The sequence below is a fragment of the Rhea americana genome, unplaced genomic scaffold (assembly GCF_003343005.1).
Source record: "Rhea americana isolate MKP2758 unplaced genomic scaffold, rheAme1 scaffold_62, whole genome shotgun sequence".
Taxonomy (NCBI): domain Eukaryota; kingdom Metazoa; phylum Chordata; class Aves; order Rheiformes; family Rheidae; genus Rhea; species Rhea americana.
This window is the reverse complement of record NW_028186779.1, coordinates 4,275,161-4,293,786: the sequence shown is the minus strand read 5'-3', so window position 1 is coordinate 4,293,786 and position 18,626 is coordinate 4,275,161. Positions and strand designations below refer to the sequence as shown.

At 37.0% G+C, this 18,626-nt stretch overlaps 1 protein-coding gene across 1 annotated transcript; it reads left to right on the top strand.

Annotated features, from left to right (window-relative positions):
• The first annotated feature begins 4,792 nt into the window (after window positions 1-4,792).
• Window positions 4,793-18,626, top strand: RALA (RAS like proto-oncogene A). The gene is made up of 5 exons (XM_085320195.1): window positions 4,793-4,871; window positions 9,667-9,821; window positions 10,686-10,894; window positions 14,495-14,669; window positions 16,690-18,626. The coding sequence occupies exons 2-5, from the start codon at window positions 9,708-9,710 to the stop codon at window positions 16,810-16,812; spliced, it is 621 nt and encodes a 206-aa protein (XP_085176321.1). The 5' UTR covers window positions 4,793-4,871; window positions 9,667-9,707; the 3' UTR covers window positions 16,813-18,626.

Genomic DNA, 18,626 nt, shown 5'->3' with positions numbered 1-18,626 from the left:
CTCTCTCTGTAGCAAGTTAACTGTCCTGTCTGTAGAACAGCAAAACTATTCAGCTGGAGTTGTGCAGTTACAGAGTGTAGATCTTAATTCTCCTTTCTGGCCTTGAAAGGAATCTGTGAATGCTCACTTTTTTCTTGGAACATGCACATCTGACATATGGAACTTCTAAGAGTTCAGGGTTATTGACAGTAAATGAGATATGTTCAAGGAAAACCTGATTTATGGAATTGTTTCTGGCAAACTTAGATTTTTCCAAGATGTCTTTTGGAAGGTGCCTTCAGGCTTTAAAGACTACTCTGTTAAGCCACTCTGACAAACTTGCATTTAAACCTTCCTTAGATTTGTTTAGTGAATGAAGTGACTCTAGGTGTACTGGGCGAAAAGGACATGCTGATGTGGCTGAGATTTCTTTTGAAATGTGATTGACAATAAAAGCTATTTTCAGGACACTGAATATGCTCTGAGCAGCTTTTTGAAAGCAGAGCTCTTGAACTGCTTTTAAAGGTGAAATRTTAAGGCTCATGGTGCAAGTCCTGGAACAGTGCCTTCCAGGGAACTCCATTTGTGTTGCTTTCCAGAATAGCTGGAAACAACAGCTCTAAGCAAGTGTGCGTGATGTGTGACTTGTCACAATTAGGACTCTTAGCTTCCTAACATGCTTTCGTGCACTTGAAATGCAGAGTGAAAATGGCTGTGGCTAGTATGTCTTAGGTGATGCAACTTTAACTGTGTTCTTAAAGTGCTTCCCTCAGTTCTTACTCTAGTGGAATAGCACTAACTTATGGCTCCGAGTTGTTGATCTTGTTTAACAAAATTCATCCTCATGGGCTATGCCTTGTCACTTGCATTTTATGTAAAGAAAAAAAAACTGTCTTTGTCCTATATCAAAAGCTAAATATAGTTCACTGTTAGTACCGGCTTTACATAGCATCTCCCATGAATGTTAACAAYTTCTCTCAAGGGACTCAATAAAGAACATTTAGTATGAGAGTCTCTTTGCAGAGGTCCCTCTCTTCTGTTTTAGCCTATTCTTCTTCCTTAGTTCTGCTTACAGTAGAAAATCCCCTATAGTCCCACAATATCTGTTTGGCTTTCTTGCCCCTGAATCTTTCCTAGATGAACCTGTAAGTCACTAGAGTGGATAACTTTGACAGACCAGGGAGATGCTTGGTCTTTTTTCTACCATGGCTGCTGTTATTGTTGATCTCTTTTCGTGGTACATGATGTTACATCAGTACAAAATCAGAACATTCTCCTAGCAGTCTGGATGTATATGTCTGTATTCTCAGAGAAGGCATGACATATATACTTTTGACTTTGAAGTGACACTTTAACATTATCGGTGTCAAAAAGCTGAATTCCCTGGTGGTTAACATACAAGTGACATGGGGTGCTCGTCATGTAACGAGCCCGAGGAAGCAGAAAGAGTGTTCTAGACTCTTGTGTAAATGTGTATATTACAAAAACTACTTCATGGCGTAACTTCGGTCATTTGAACTAGGAAAATAAATTTGGTCTTGATGTTAACTTAGGTACTGTGTTTTAGTCTGCTTCTTTTCTGCCTATTTCTCTGGATCAGTGCAGATAAACCATTACAGGTATTTAGATRTCTTCCAGATATTTCATAATAGCCAGCACATAACTTACCAAAAGTGGGAAGTGTTCAGCAATGCTAAATTACAGTTGAACTCGTGTTTGCATTGTGTTTCCATAGCATGTTTCCATACACTGGAGCTGCTGCTGTCCTGCTTTTCCCATGCTCAGCCATGTGTTTTTCTAGTTGTCTTTTATGTCAGTGAGCTTGTTTAGGTAGCTGATCTGTCCAGAAACCAGTACAGGTCAATTTTTGGCCAGAGCAGTTTCTGAACCAATTTTCCACCTAGCTGTTGCAAATGCCTGTGCTACCAGAAGGAAGGGTATGGAAATACCAGTCAGACAGTGAAAAGCTGAGTCTATATCAGCCTTGCAAACACATAGGCTTGAGTATCACAAATTTTGTCAGCTCTTTCTGTGGACAATAATGTAGCTTGTTCATTTTCTTTCCAGTACACTGCAAGATTTAAAACCTTAAGACCTYGATTTTGTTTGAGAATGTATCTACTGTTCAGTTTTTCAAGCTTTTGGGGCCATTCCGTATGGGTTTAGAGAGATTTCTTTGAAGTGTCTTCCCAGAAGTCGTCTTTCTCCTGCAGTATGCAAAAGAGGTTTTTTTGTAACAAAATGGTGATTTAAGACATATGGAATACATACCTATTTTCACTTAAGCTGCTGTTTAATGCCTGGCTAAACCAAGAAACTGGCAGTAAGGTGGTGCTGAACCTTGGGAAAATTCAGGAAGTCTGCAGACTTGTTTACTGTTTGTCAATGGTTTAGCGACATGCTGGAGGGATCTTAATTCTTGTGATATGGTTTTGAGAGTGATAGAGCTGCTGGMACGTGGTGACCACTGTTCTTTATAGCAGCATGATAAAACTTGTAGGAAGGACGTGACCTTAGTTACTTGAAGAGTTCACTGGTCGACTCTTCCTGGCTCGTTGCCTTGGTACTTCGAACTACAGCCATACCTACCTCGAGAAGCTGGGAAATACTGCGCTCTGCTACATGAGGAGATTTGCTGCTGCTGCCGAGAGTGTACTCAAGTCAGTTCTTTGCCCTTTGCTTTGTTTTAGTAAATGGGTAGTCACCCTGGTAAATTTATTTTGCCCTATGGCAGATACAAGTGCCTTTTAGGAGATTTTGGAAAGATTTCCTGTTAGACCTGGACTGTGGTTTGATAACAGTTTGTTAGAGTCATGGGAAGCTATGAATCCTGGTTGCCAGTTAAACATGTTTGCATCAAATGTTTATTTTCAGGAGAAAGGAAGGGCTATATTGTGAAAATGTTTCTAACTTGTTCCAAGGTTGAGGTTCAGAAGGCCTGTTTCATTGTCTAAATGGATTAATAAGTTCTAAGATGATTTGCCTAAAAACTTGGGTTTAATTTCCTCTTTAGGCTACTATCTAGAAGTTGTAGTGATTATTTGATTTAATTTTTGAAATATTTGTTTTACCTTAATATAATACTGATATTAATTTATGACAGGTACTGCTTTTTTATTCCAATAAAAACATAAGTCAGATTTGAGATGTGGAATGTCACTTATTAAAATAATGCTGATCTAGCCTAAAAAGTTTCCTTACTCTCTAGTTCTTAAAACAGCTGGCGTCATGTATCCCATCCTACGTCCTCATGTATCCTGTCTATTTCTGGGTCATGGGTGTTTCTGCTGATCTGGTTTGAATATTGTAATTGGAAGCAGCTGTTGGGAGAGATGACTAGCTAGGCTCTGCTTGCCTGGAATTGCCTCGCTTCACTTCCAGGAACATTTCTGTTGCAGGAAGATCTGAGTCATTCCTGAGGTATCTTACTGATATTCTGCAGGTAGTATGCTGCTTTGTGCTAATCATTTTCAAACAATACATTCTCAAACACAGTTTTGCTGTCTTTAACCAAGCTTCCACTCTCAATAAAAATGAAGTGGTTGGATAAAATTGTGATTCTTTAATAATAGATAAGTCTATATTGCTTGATAGTCTCTGGGGGCATAAAATATATTGACCCACTTTTTTATTTTTATTTTTTACTCTTATTCCTGAACTTTTCCTGAGTGCTGAACTTGAAACTCATAGGCCAAGAGACACAACAGAGTTGTGAATTGCTTCACAGGAGCTAGGAAACTTTGGAGACTGTTCAAACTCACTTTAGAGAATGGACTTACCATCAAATAAGTATAATAAATTTTCACATCAGAATAAGATTAAAAAACTGTAGATAATATTCATGGAGTTGTGAGATTATGCTAAACATAAGGCGCAAAATAGTGCAGATGCTAATTTCCATAATAAAAATGATTGTTCAAGGATTTTTTTGAAACTATTACTAAATTTTCTGTAAGTATCATATGGTGATTGATGCAATATTTTGCCTTTCTGGGAGTGTTTTGGTCAAACTGTACTATGTGCCATTCCTAATTTTATGCAATTAGCCCATATATTTCAATTAAATCATTTGTATTCCTCCAAATTTATCAAATTTACTCTCACTGATATAAAGAGGAGAGTAAAAGCAGGCACTGTGAAGCGTGATCTACCAGTTCTAATTGATACTCTTTATATGAAACAGTCCTCAGGGAAGAAAGTTGTTCTCCATAGAAGTGAGTGGGTAATGAGGTTAATATGACAGTCATATACATCTTTATGTAATCTTCTGTTAAAAGGAAGGAAAACAACTGGGATTCAATTTTGATGTCATAGTTTTATGGAGGCTATAAAAATGCCATCCTAAGAAACTGTTCTGTAATTGAAGAAAGGCACTGTTATCTCTACTTATTAACTAGAATCTATTATACTAGCTGTACCACCTGTCTTTAAACATAAAGCTATGTTTAACTGGTCCCCTTCAATCAAACCCCTGCAACAAGTCAAAGTTCTCCTGCTGTGGACACCTGCGTTTTCACAAAGCCTGCATTCAGCTTTATGTATAGCGCTGCAGAAGATGCCAGCTGAATTTGTGCCTGTAACGATGTGGCTTCACAATGTAGCGCTTCTCCTTCCCTGAGCTGCTCTCATCGACGTTTCCTTTGCGAGACTCCAGAGGACCAAAACGGACAGAGTAGCTTCTTGGCCTCTTTTGGCCAGATTCCCTAAGAAAATGAGTCTGTCTGCTCACATGCTCTGTTCTGCCTTAATTTTTGCTGTTGGTTGGTTTCAGGTACATTTTGAGGTACAGAGGGTTAAGTGTCTTGGATATTAYTGTTCCCATAAGCTTCCTGAAAATCAGCTAAAGGGGGACAAATCTGTATCAGTGCTCACTCTGAAGGAAAGGACGCAAGGTGAGCTCAATGTTTCTCAGCCCTGTTGGTGTTAATATACAGTTATTTTGTGCTGGCCATCTTGTTGCTCCCTTTTAATGCAAGTGTAAATATGTATTAGTGTATTTGAGAGGGATGTAAAGAACAACTGGCACAAATCTGTAACAGAGTGTGTTGATTAGTTGGTTTAGAAGAAGTTACTCTGCAAGAATAAATCATTTCCAAATTACATGTGAGAAATGGGACGTGTTAAGAGGCTTTATTAGGAGAATTCTTCTGAATTTGACCAGATGAGCAAGATGAGTGAAGGGAGAAAAAAGCATATAAGGTTTTCTTACCCATAAACATATTTTTTAGCTCTCTCAATTTAGTAGGCTGAAGAAGTAGATGGGAGGTTAAAATAAAAATTAACGTAGTAGGGAGATCAAAGATTCCTACTTCAGTTTCTTTTTCCCTACCGTGTAATTGCAAAGATACCTTGCCTGAAAACAGAGGTGAAAGCCTCTTTTATTCCGATACCTGATCAGCTTAACTGCTCCCATGGATCTGGATAACTATTTGAAGTTCCAGTGCGGAAGTTCCACCTTACGTAGAAAGTTAACGTGATGCTTAAGCAGCTTTCTTGCCCAAGTCCACTTCACCCCTCTGGTTCCTGGAACTGAATGTTATGCTGGAATCTGTAGGGGAATAGAGATAACATTGTATTTTTTGCACACAGGGCCTGCTATGTAAGGTGTGAAACTCTGGAAAAGTTAGTATTTCTACAGGTAGAAGCCAGGCGCTGGATAGGCAACAATTTTACACCTCCAGCCACAAGTTCCCAGTGCTGCTCAATGGTCTTAAAAGTTATTTTCCTGCCTACTCTTTTTTCCCTGCACCAGATTACTACATTGTTGGATAAGGCATCATTGCTGATGCTAACATGAATTATAGTTGCTTCTCCTACAATTCTTCTGATTTAATCTAATCAGTCCCTGACCTGGCTCTACAAAAATAGTCCTGGTTCCAGCTGGAAACCTGCCATTAAGTGGAGCACGGAATTGTAGCGGTGGTTATCTGTGAGCAGGTAATGAACAGCTGTAGGAGTTCTGGTGAGAGCTGCTTGCTTTGGTTCAGCAGCCACAAGATGTGGGGGGTTTTGTGCCCTTGTTTTTTCTAACATGTTGGAAAAGGGCAGTTTCCTTGTAAATTATCTTTAGCAGAAGTGAGATCTGTAGCACGATGGTTAGACAATCTTCTTGCTGTTCTGAGTGAGGGTATGGTGTATATTGTTGAGCCAGTTAGGCTTTCACATCCTTCCTGTGACTTGTTGACTTGTTGGACTACACAGAGTTGTTTAAAAATAAACTTCTGTGTATGTTGTCAGCTTTATTGCTGGGGTGGGGATTACTGATGGGTGTGGTAAAAGGCTGACCTGCATAAATAGATAATACAGCTATTGACAACACCCTGCTGGCTGTGCCTGAATGTTTCTGTGCTGTAGGGCAACACAGAACTATTGTAGGAGGAGCCTGTGTTTGTCTTCCAACCCCAAAACAAATTTACACTGTAAAGATTTAAAAAAAAAAAAAAGCATAATATAATAGTACTTTGTTTAAGCTACGAACAACAGGGTTCCTGCCTGTCAATTTTGTTGTATTTATAAGATAGGACAAGTGAAAAAACCTGTAGCTGTAGACAAAATTAAGGCTTTTTATGAACACCTAGGAAAGTAAGTCAAGCTACATCAATTTTAAGTTTTTTTTTTTTTTTTTAAAAAAAAAAGTTAGTGTGTGAAATATCATGTTGGGTACCTTACTATTAAAATTTGTATCCATGTTCCACTTTACTTTTCAAAGCAGACTTAAACAGGGAGAAGYGTGTAGCAGTAGTTTAAACCTTCTCTCTTTCAAGGTCTCTTTTGTCTCTGGTGGAATACTTGTTTTGAAGCAGTTTCTCTGGAAGGAATGTCATTTGCCTCTGCAGATCAGACTGTACTTGCTTAGTTTGTAACTTGTTTCTCTCTCTCTTTTCACATTGTCTACTACCATTCAGCAGCCCTGAGTTTTGCCAGCATTATATCTCTTTCYTGGATCATGAGGAACTTAAGAGCAAACTGACCTCACTGAGCCTCTTCCCTCTACAAAATAACACAGTATTTATGACAAGCTTATCTTTAAGATTTGAAGTATGTGGTAGCATGGAGTTTTGCCATCTTCAATATCTTGCTGGAATGTTGTTCACTGACAGTTATTGATGAGTGGATGACTCAGGGTACAGCTTGGACTGGTTGGGTTGGTTTTCTAATTCCAAGTTTCTTTCTTTGACTCCATTTCTTATGTGTCTTTGAAAAGACATTATCAAAGCTTCTGAAAATGCTTGGCTACCAGAAAATCTTTCTGATTAGAGAATATACAGTGAAAAGGAACACCTGCACTAACTTGTGTATTTGTAAGAATCTTTCTGCTTGGGCATCATTGTTACAGCTTTCCCCAAGTGTTCACTGTTGCATAAAGTACAAAAAGCGGCAGCTTCTCAAACTACTTTGTTGCACTGGGATCCTCCTAGTTGAATTGGAGTTTCTGGTAAAATATGAATTTCCGTGTTGGTTAAAATGCTGGTTAATTCAATTAATATTACCGTGAAACCTATTATGTGTTTGAAATTTTTCACTAATTGTAGTACTGATGTTGCACAAACTCACCTGTTAAGAGGTCCTGCTGAATTTGTTTGGACGTACTTCAGTACYGAAGTGTTTGTAGAAGAGTATTCTGTCTTTCTGCTTAGTAAGATTAATACAAGGCGTATCCAAGTGTACTAGTACTTCAATTTCYGTGCTTCTGAGGGTGTGCGTTGTAATCAAAGCTTACCAAACTGAGCTGTTGCCAGTTGAGAACTGGAATTTACAGGAATGTTTCCCTATACTACCTGCCTGAAATACATACTAAAAAGCAGGTTAGGCTGACATTCACAGTACATTTTTTTCTTTTAAGAGAAAAATGTGGAGGCAAAAACAATGTGGAGTAGTTCAAATTGCAGTGTAGYAGTTGAAGATGTGCATAGCTTTGGAGCTATGTTCGTGTTCTCTCACTCCTTCTAGAGTGAAAAGCAAGCAATGTTTATTTAAGCCATGGTGGCCAGAAGTGGAGTATTTCTTGTTCTTATGCTTCTTACCAATCTCCTTTTAAAAGTCCTAAAAAGAATTTTTAGCTACAGTTCTCTACATTTCTCTGCCACATGTCTATAATTAGTACACCAGCTTACTTGTGCTCAGTTCACTTAGATAACCTTTTTGGGAGAACCGATTTAAGCCACTTAATTTTCAATTGCATTTTCAGAATTCTTAGACAGCATAATGAATAGTGTTCCTGACGCGATCCAGAGAAAGCTCTTCCCATAGGCAGCTTCTTGCTGTCCCTGCCCCCAGGAAGGACTGGCTTGATCGCTAATGAAGCTTCAGCTGGCATGCTCTTACACTTACTTAACTGTCTCAGCTGCTAACAAAACTCAGTGCATGCCCTCGAGCGGGGAGTTTGGTACGAATTTGAAGAAAATTGTTGTGCTTGTTGTGCAAATTGTTTGAACTGCACATAGTGGATAATTTGTTGTGCCAGAGGATGTAATTTTAGTATGAGATTGTCAAATAATCACGTACTGAGCAAAGGTAATGGCATCCTGTTACTATACTGTGTATACTGTACTACACTGTATATAACTGAACTATGTTGTCATATGAATGAGCTTTCTAATTACCAAAATTTAAGTTGCACTTGGTTCTCAGTTGCTAATGTAAGTGTCTCATTGTGCTTTACATCCTGTAGTCTGGAAGTCATTGTACTTTTTGGATATCAGTGCTTATTTTAGCCTTAAACCTTAGAAAGATGGTATTTTCTTGTAAATCTGTACAGTGACTTTCTAGTATTTAAAGAACTGTGCTAACTGTTTATAGACTTTAACATATACAGTAATACGACAAGTGAGGCGAGTAGGGAATGAAAGGAAGGAGTAGAAGGATAACTGTTGGAGCTTTGCTAAAACCACAACACATATGTGTACATATGTGCACATGTACATTAGATTATATGTGAATTATGTGAATTAACTGTTGTAGAACCCTTCAATGTAAGCGAGGTGCAGAGATTTGCCTGTGGGCAATGGTTGCAGGAGTGAGACATCTCTATTCCAAATGTACAGAATAATCATTTTTGCAGTCTACAAAAGCAAGGTCAATCTTTCCACTGTGCCTGAACTAGATTATTCTTTCAGTTTTCCGATTGACTCACTGAAACCAGATTATTTTTAGGATTTAAATGACACATTTACCTGGTTTTCTGCCCATTGAAAAAGTATGCTAACCAATCCTTGTTGCTGTTCTTGTTGTTTCTTCATGCCTGCTATTTAAACTGGAAATTCCTTCAAATACCTGTTTTTCTTCCCCTTCAGCTATCATAGCTCATGGTTTCTTGTATGCTGTTGACTCACTGTGGTTTTCTTCAAGTCTTGCTTAGTAAACTTGCAAGAATTCTTAACAAACTCTTGTCTCAAAAAGAAAACATTACATACCAAAATGCAAATCTCTTCCCCTAATCACTGTCGGATGCTGCACGCCACTTGTGCCCTTTCCAAGTGATGGAGACTCCCCTTGCTCATGCCACAAAAAGAGATAATGAGCTCAGTATAATTTCTGGAGTGGTTTCTAGCAAAAAAGGAGATAGCTTTCACTGAAAATAGCAGAACTGAAATATAAGTGATATGTAAGGATTTAAACTGAATCCATTTTAAAGAGTACATATGGGAGAGGGAAAAGAAAACTAATGGAGCAGTATTTTTCTTCTAGATTTTCTCGTTTTACACCTGTGAAGTTTCTGCAATCCAAAGATGGCAGCAAATAAGCCTAAAGGACAGAATTCATTGGCTTTACACAAAGTCATCATGGTGGGAAGTGGTGGTGTAGGAAAATCTGCTTTAACACTGCAATTTATGTATGATGAGGTAAGAATTTGTACTAGAAATTTTTTCATGAGATGTCTGCTGCATAGTGTTATTTAAGCGTTCATTGGTGTAGTAACTTTCTGGGAGTCTGAACGTATATGACATGGTATGAAAATTAGCCATTAAATTGAACAAAAGGTGTTTTTAAAAGTTTTTTGGATTTGTCCTCTGAAGTGAGGTTGTAATTTGGTATTTTTCAGATTTCTAAGCAATTAGCTGAGATTCTTAAAAATTGCTTAGACATACTATCAGTATGTTTTGTCATTTTTCACTGTAGCTGTTGGAACTTACTTAGGTGCTGTAGCTCAATGCCTTTTCTCGTAGGTGAGTTGCATATTTCTGAAATAATGACAGATTTTTTTCATTTTTATGCCGTTGTAAAGAGAGAAAAGGAATTCATTTTCTTTTTGTCCCAGGAAATTTTCACTTTYTGACAGCAAAAGGCATTATCTTTCACTAAAAGATACAAGTTGTCACTTCAGGGTCTTTTAAAAAATTGTTATTAAATGTATTCAGTCAGCATAACGGAACTCAGACAGATTTTGTGTTTGACTAGAAGCAGAGTTTTAGTTAGTGCACAGCCATTGATGATTTGCAGTTGCTCAAGTAACTTCCAGACTTTCCTTCTAATGGCTGAAGAAATCAAARACCCGTAAATTGGGCTGTGGAGAGCCTGCTTTGACTATGGAAATACCATTTTGAATCACATAGCCTAAACATATGTGTTTGCTTGCTTATTTCTTACTGTAATGATATAACATGTTGTTATATCCTTATATGCAAATAATAGCCTTTGCATCTGTATTTCTTTTGCTAATTTTGGTTTGCAAGCATGCTTTTATACAATAAAAGTTTTGTTTCTAGTTTGTAGAAGATTACGAGCCCACCAAAGCAGACAGCTACAGGAAAAAAGTAGTTCTGGATGGGGAAGAAGTACAAATTGATATATTGGACACAGCGGGGCAGGAGGACTATGCTGCAATTAGAGATAACTACTTCCGAAGTGGAGAAGGCTTTCTTTGTGTCTTCTCTATTACAGAGCTGGAGTCCTTTGCAGCTACTGCAGACTTCAGGTAAGTTACAAAACGAGTTAGTTATTCTAATTAAAATGGGGTAAAAAGGTATTTTGTTTTGTTTTTAGCATCCTTATGATATCCAGATTAGACAAGAGCAGCTCTTACTGTAGTTGCAGAAAGATTTGTGTAGGTACCTCACCAAGCTTTCATTGTCTGTGTACCGTATCTTTGCTATGTTTTCTAAATACCAGAAAGGCTGTTGCCACGGAGCAGATACTTAGCGGTGTTTGGAAAGCTGCTGCCCTTTGTAAATCAGCACTGTCCAAAGTAAAAGACGTAATAAAAATTGCTTATAGACTATGTGGGTATGTATAATGCAGATACAATACTGCGTTTCCTCGCGAGTGTTTTTTTGTTTGTTTGTTTTTTTGTTTAGTTCTTGCTTCATATGAAGGATTGTGTTATATTTCTTTAACCTGTGAAACAGTACCTGGAGCAAATAAGGCATTTTTAGCATGTCCAGCTGTTTTATGCTGGGATACTTAATAGCTATGAAGATGATGTAACTAGATTCCAAATAAAAACTGTGCAGAAGAACCACAGCTGGTGATGTCTGTCTGTGAAGTGTTTGGCTGTGGTAAGTATAAGCATTGGATTCTGGGAGACTCTGAAATTTATAATATAAGCAACACAGGTGTTTCTACCTCTTAAAAATGATTTTATAGACCACAGAGATGAGTAGTATCTTTGAGTATTCTGCATTTTATGTAAAGGCCTGCTGTAAATCTACTCTTTCAGTTTTGCTTGGATATGAATTCTCTTTCTCTGTAAAAGATACTGATGTGAATTTGGGGATTTACAAGACAGAAGTGGGTTCTGTACAGTGTTAGCTCTTCCCATCAAAGTCTGAGAGAATTTCACTTAATAGAGGGAAACATGGTAAAAACAAAATTTGGAACTGGATTTTTTTTTTTTTTTAGTATAATGAAAATTTAACCAAGTAGCTGGCTTTCTTAGCACGTTTTTAAGGCTTACAGCAAATTAAAACCCCTATAGTGTTTGAAGGCAATATAAAACAGGCGCCAGTAAGTTACGGATCTTTAATTTTGATTGAAAGATAAAACCTATTTAAAACACTTCCTGCTATTAAGAAAAAAAAGAAATTATGGACTAGAGAGACCGAAAAAGTTTGCCTTTTCGAAGTGTGGCAAAAGAGGGGAGGAGATGGCCTTCAAAATGCAAGGAAGGAGGCAAAAACAAAAAGAAATGAGCTCTGTGCTGCTGAAACAGAGGGCTTCTTAGAGATGCTTTYGTAGCTCAAGTTAATTAGCACTGCATATCGGAGTATTTTTAATATGACCCCTAAGGGAGGAGGTCTGGAGAGCAGAGGAAGTGAATTTTTCCCCTTGTGGTGTGTTTTTTATTTGACTCTCTATATGCACATAAATACATACACATGCATACATATATATAGATATGTGTGTTTGTATTTAGAGAGAAGGCTTGAGTGGTTTGCAGGCTTATGCTAGATATTTCRGTCTTTTCTCTGCTGGAGCACTATTTAATATAACAGCTGTGGAGTACAAAATGACCTATTCAAGTCTGTTTAAAATCCTGTTAATGCATCAAAGGATATGATTTTTTAAAGATTTTTTAAAAAAAGACCTACTTCGTAAGGAAAGGTGAGCCTTCATAGTGTGCGTATTGAAACAGCAAAGGTGGAAGGAAAAAATCCATTCRTTGAAGAGATTAAAACTCTCCACAATCCAAATCTGAAAATACCTTTCAAACTACCTTTGAAACACTAGAARTTTAAATGCTACAATGTAACTCAGAAAAATAACACTGTTCTGTTTGCTCTGTATAAAAGCAATCTGCATCTCTTTAAGGTAGGGTTAAAACACCAGTGCTGCTGTTGAGCAACCTGAGGGAATACTGCTTAAGTAAAATACAGTTCTGAAAGCAAATGACAAGAAAAATTTGGACGTTTGATTGTTTTCATGGAATGGCAGAACTCCCAACAGACTTGTTTACTGCTTTTCAAAGTCTTCTGTGGCTTTCCTAGTGTGCTCTGAGATGTCAGTGGTCTTTAAGTAATTTTGTTAATAGAAAGCAGACCTGCAACAACTAAACTTTTAAATTATTTGAAAGGCAGAGATTATTCGACAAATTGTGCTCTTGCTTTGAGTAGAAATGATGTGACTCTAATTTTTTTTTTTAATTAGAATTTAGATTTCAACCTAGCATGTCTTTAATTAGATGTTTAGCATATCAGTCTTCCGAGAGGGATTAGAGTAGAATTTCGTAACTTGAATTGCTTTTTTTCTCCTTAGGTGGCTAAGTTGTTTGGTATCACCTGAGCAATAGTGATGAAAGCTACTAATTTTTAGGAGAAGTTTTATTTGCACATTTGGTTGCCTACTTTTGGATAGCTGAAAATGATATTAAAACATTTGCTTTGATTTTGGGGTGATGTTACTCTAATAACACCTGGGAAATGACTGTGGTGTTATAAGCTGCTTCAAATACATATTTGTTGGTTTTTTAAAAAACAATTTGTGGATTAACTGCAGTTTCTCTGCACTATGAGTAGAACTTCTCAAAATGATGGTTTGCTATTCAAAGATTTTTATGATGGCGAGAGGATCTTGCCTGCACACTACATCAAAGCCATTTAGAAAGATATTAATTAACTCTTTTCAGTTTCTCTCTATTTTACTTAAACCTGGCAATAGGTTTYACCTCAACTAATGAAAGAAATGTAGTTTTCTGTGCTTTTTTTGAACTTCCAGAAATTTCTCCACCAAGAAGGGTTAAATTTCACTACTGACTTTGCACTGTTTCCTGGGACAAAATAGAGAATAGCACTCTTGGAAAAAGGTTCTTTGTCTTGCTTTGGATATATTTCTAATTAAATGAAAACCTTTTTTTTTTAATCTTAGACTTTTTGTACCAAGGGATTTGTAGTACTCGGTTTTATTTATAACTTCAAACCCTTCGTCCTAGCAGTTCACTGATCAGTGGAAGGCTCTGTATTTCAAAAGTTGSTGTGTGAAACTTGTATCCTTATGTGGGCTTATAATTGAACCCAGATCTCTGCAGAAACTGAATGTAATTGACTTTTGAAAGATTCYTGAAAGGAAGAGATTTTTCTTCTTGTGTACTGTATTGGATTGCTACTTAAGTAGACAATTTCCGTTGGCCCTAAGAAATGGCTTGTGCGTTTTATTWGGGGGGAAAAAAAAACATTGAGGTTAAAACTTACTGTAAACACTTCTACACTCAGTGTAAAAAGTTTACTGGCTAGGTCAACAATTGCAATTACAAATAGCGATATAAAAATGGGAAATAATCTCAAATTACACCTAAAAAGATGGCTTTAAATTGTCATCTAAAATAGTATTGTTCTACTGTTTTAATCTCTTACTGATTCATCCCTTCCTGGAAGACTTGTCATCTGTCTTGGTCTTCATTCTGTATGGTGTCATGATGAGGTTTCAGATTTCACTAATGTAAGCTTCACGAAAGRAATAAATGGGTTTTTACTGTGAGATGGARAAGTGTTTACTCTGATGAGTTCTTCTCTTCGTGTTCCAAGAACAGTACTCCATGMAACGGTTAATTCTTTCTTTTTCCYCCYTTTCTTTTTCTCTCCAGGGAACAGATTTTAAGAGTAAAAGAAGACGAAAACGTCCCCTTTTTGCTAGTTGGTAACAAATCAGATCTGGAAGATAAAAGGCAAGTTTCTGTAGAAGAAGCAAAAAACAGAGCTGACCAGTGGAATGTTAACTATGTGGAAACTTCTGCAAAAACACGAGCTAATGTTGACAAGGTAATAACTGGCCTCTTAATACAAAGAATCTATCCATCAGCTTTTACTTCATACCCCTCCTCCGTGGAGTCATACTTTTATATGTTCTAGTTATTTTAGTATTGTTTGTAGAATTCAGATTGAGTACTTTTCTCCCTTAGCTTGTGATGAGCATATGGCTAGGTCATTTCATGTAGAATAGTGAAAATGTTAGGTATAACAAGTTTATCCTACCCTAAATTTTAGGGAGTAGGTTATTAGGCAAGGCCTTACATTTCGTTACAGATTTCTTGAGKCTGCTATTTTTGCCTAGATTTCTTGTCATGTTTTCTATAACTAGTAGGCCAGCTGCTTCTGAACAGCAAGGAATACTAGCTGGTCCTCAGCCAGAATAAAACTACGGAAGTATGTGGGGGTGGGATTGGAACCCTCTCGACCACAGATGCTTGGTTGTATGTTAATTCAGTGAGGAATGGATGAACCTTGTTAAGCTTTCAACAGCCTAGAAAGGTGTCATGAATTTTAAGGGAAAGAGAGAACCTGGTTCAGAAGGTAGTGAGATACACCAGACAGAGCAACTTTATCCCCAAGAAGATAAACTATTGATTATCTGTAATAATTTCAGTTATAGCTCTAAAAGACAGGTCTTCTTGGAATGCAGAACTCAGAACTATCTCTGTCTTGTCATTACAAAAGTAATAGATGGATGGCCAAAGAAATAAGCAGTTTGCTGTACTAACCTTTCCTTTCAGACCTGTTGACAGGTTTGACCATGCATTGAAAAWTTTTCTAATGTGAATGCACTCAGTTTGGTAAAAGTGAGAAAAACTGAGCACCTTCTCAGTAAGTTAAGTATCGCAGGTAGCTTGCAACTGTAGTAYTGTATCAATGCTTAGGCAAGCTGACAGTTGCATCACACCATAAGCATGGACTTAAATATAATTAAGTAACTTAATCCACATTTAGAAATCTAAAGGTAATCTTATTTCTCAACGGAAATGTTTAGTTACATTGATTTTTTTTTTCTTCAGCCACTGTAACGAAGGCCGATGCTTGTGCTGCAAATCAATATGTRATTAGAGTCACTGCAAATAAAATTTGCTGTACTATGTAGAAAAGGAGTTTATTAGCCCCTCTGTACTGTCCATGTTTCACAGAAATGAATCAAGTCCCCWGAAACACAAATCTAGAGAACATCTTCCTGAGAGCAAAAAGTTTCAGAATTACTCAACTGTTCTGAGACAATAAAATTACAAAGACAAAATGCTTATTTTATTTGGCCCCTTACAAGTCAAACAAGTCATGATCTGCTTTTCTAATGAGTGAAGTAACTGGACGCAATCCAATCCTAAAGCCTTAATTGACAATAGGATCTCTCTAGACAAGTCATTGATATGTCTCAGATTTTTGTTTCCTACTGAAACRCTTGACAATGAAAACAAAGTTTGAATCTACTTTGAGACTGTAATGTGGCAATTGATATTACTTAGTCTAAAAGCTAGTGAATGTAATCATACGATTGCTAGCTTTGGTACAAAGGAATTGCTGATATCTCTTAGTCACTGTGCGTTTAGACTTGCATCACGGGGCATACAGACTATGAAATACTTAGTACCTACCGCTGCTCCATAACTGTGCTTCTGGAATTGGAAATCATACTTTTTCAGCCTACATGATTAAACACTGAAAATACTTGAAATATAAACTTCCTTGACTGCCCTCAGTGAGAAGTAGATAATACATTTAAAAAAAACAAGAACTAGACAGTAATACAACTCCTCTGCTTGAAGTTGTGTGCAAAATTGTGTCTGATGGGATTTGTAAGCAAACATCAGAAGACTGGGAAACTTTATGATACCATATAATAATCAGTTCTGTAGACTTGGTCTTCAAAACCAGCGAAAGATTTGTTAGATTGATACTTGTTTGTTCAAATCTGCTGCATATAAGTGACTATTTTAACCAGCTGAGATGGGTATCATCAGTGATAGCTTAAGTGCCTGTCCGTATTTTGGCATTTACAGTTTTGCATCTTTTTTAGGTGTTCTTCGATTTAATGAGAGAAATTAGAGCCAGAAAAATGGAAGACAGCAAAGAGAAGAATGGGAAGAAGAAAAGAAAAAGCCTAGCTAAGAGAATCAGAGAAAGATGTTGCATTTTATAATCAAAATCCTGAATTCCTTTCCTACCCTGACCATACTAATAAAAAACATAATTTATAAGCATGCCACTGAAGGCTCAAGTGACTGAAATTACTCTAACATGTTGGAAATTGTAATGTACCACTAAAAGCATGAATTGGATCTGCACTGAAAGTCAAATTCACTGAAAAAAATTGATGTGGCTTCAAGAGAAGCAAAGTTCAGTCCATTTCATAATTGCCTACCTTATCACATTTCTTCTGAATGTAGTGTTTCATAGGCAGTCTTTTCTTTAATAGAGGGGGGAAGTATTTCTTTGTGGATCTTGTAAAACATACTTTTTTATCATTGATAACTGTCAATTCATCTTGTCTTCTGCTGCCTTGAAAATTAGAATTGTGAACATGATACCTAACAAAGCAGTATACAGTTGTTTTACCATGGAGTTATGCAAATTAGAAAAGAATAATGTATATGCGAAGAAAAGTTACGTTGGGAGAAATTATATGTGGTTCTGCATTATCTGATTAACCTAAAAGAGTGAAGTAATCTTTTACGTTGAAACATTTGAATATGCCTTAATTTTAAAACCTAAACATAGCAGGTTGCTTAGTCAAGGGTGTATTTTCAGCTTGTTGCATGGAGACTGTCCCTGTACATCAGTATGAGACTGCCCTCTCAGAGTGCAGTTACGTGAATGATTTTGCTAACTAGCTGTCTGCTAGCAGTGTCTGTTCTTTAAATGTGTGCCATACTCTGGTTTTGTGAATTGTACAGAGCATAATCTGTCATCTGTATCTTAGTAAACAGTACGGTATCTTAAAACTAAAATGTCAGAATACATATAAGATTGAAGTCATAAGCATATGGCACAGTTAAGCCTGGAGCGGATGTTTAAATCTTAATGTGCTGATACCTTGAAACTTCCTTTTGCAAGTAGTTTTTTGTCTAGGTGTTCCTTGGGTTTTAACTCCCTGGATTTGGGTGGAGTGGAGCTGATTCAGTAGCGCTAATGTGTTTTGAGTTAAGATGTTGTCTGGGAAATTCTGGTGTCATCAGTTAATTTCTTTCACTACGGGAACCATGGTGTGTTATGCTGAAGCTCTTTGCAGCTTTTGTACTATTTAGTCTAGTTTATGTTGATTTAAAATGGGGAACATTGTAGCTACTTTTTCTAGTTAATGTTGATATTAAACAATCAAATATGCTTTGCAATACAGAAACATTTACCACGTGCATCCAAAATCCCCAAACAAAGTGTACTGCCTCAGTTGCTTCAGAACAGCAAGAATACTAGCACACGGTTAGTATGCTGCATCTTAACTAAAAATATACCAGAATGTTTGAGGGTTTTGGACTTCTCTGGGGTWAGGCAGGCTAGATCAATTCCACAAACTGTTATACTTTTTATACATGTGTAAGCCTATAACTGACAGTTTGAAATGTGCTCAAGCAAACTAGGTAACAAATATTTAACTTTCAAGCTAACAGACATTTTAGGGACTCAACTCTTAGAAATTATATTTGTCATGTTAAATATTTATCAGTAGGAATTTTGTATGTGCATTTAGTAGACTGCCAAGTGCAGAATTGAAGTTACTCATGTAACTATGGCAAATAAGCCAGTCTTCATCTTACTGTGTACTCATTTTGGTCTATTTAGCCAGGGAGTCTAACCACTAACATTGTGACTTTGCTTTGGAACCTGTATACTGGGAACTGAGGTGTTATGAAGCCACCAGACACATGAAACTGGTCTTGGCTGATGCCTAACCTGTCCTTTTATTTGCTATTTGAGCCATTGAAAGATGAATAAACTTCCATTTTTTTAAAAAAA

What these genes read in the sequence shown, in the direction of transcription:
- RALA (XM_085320195.1), top strand. Translation starts at nt 9,708, where the DNA reads ATGGCAGCAAATAAGCCTAAAGGACAGAATTCATTGGCTTTACACAAA. An exon ending in GCAGCTACTGCAGACTTCAG is followed by an intron (nt 10,895 to 14,494) that starts GTAAGTTACAAA and finishes TTTTCTCTCCAG; the next exon opens with GGAACAGATTTTAAGAGTAA. An exon ending in CACGAGCTAATGTTGACAAG is followed by an intron (nt 14,670 to 16,689) that starts GTAATAACTGGC and finishes CATCTTTTTTAG; the next exon opens with GTGTTCTTCGATTTAATGAG.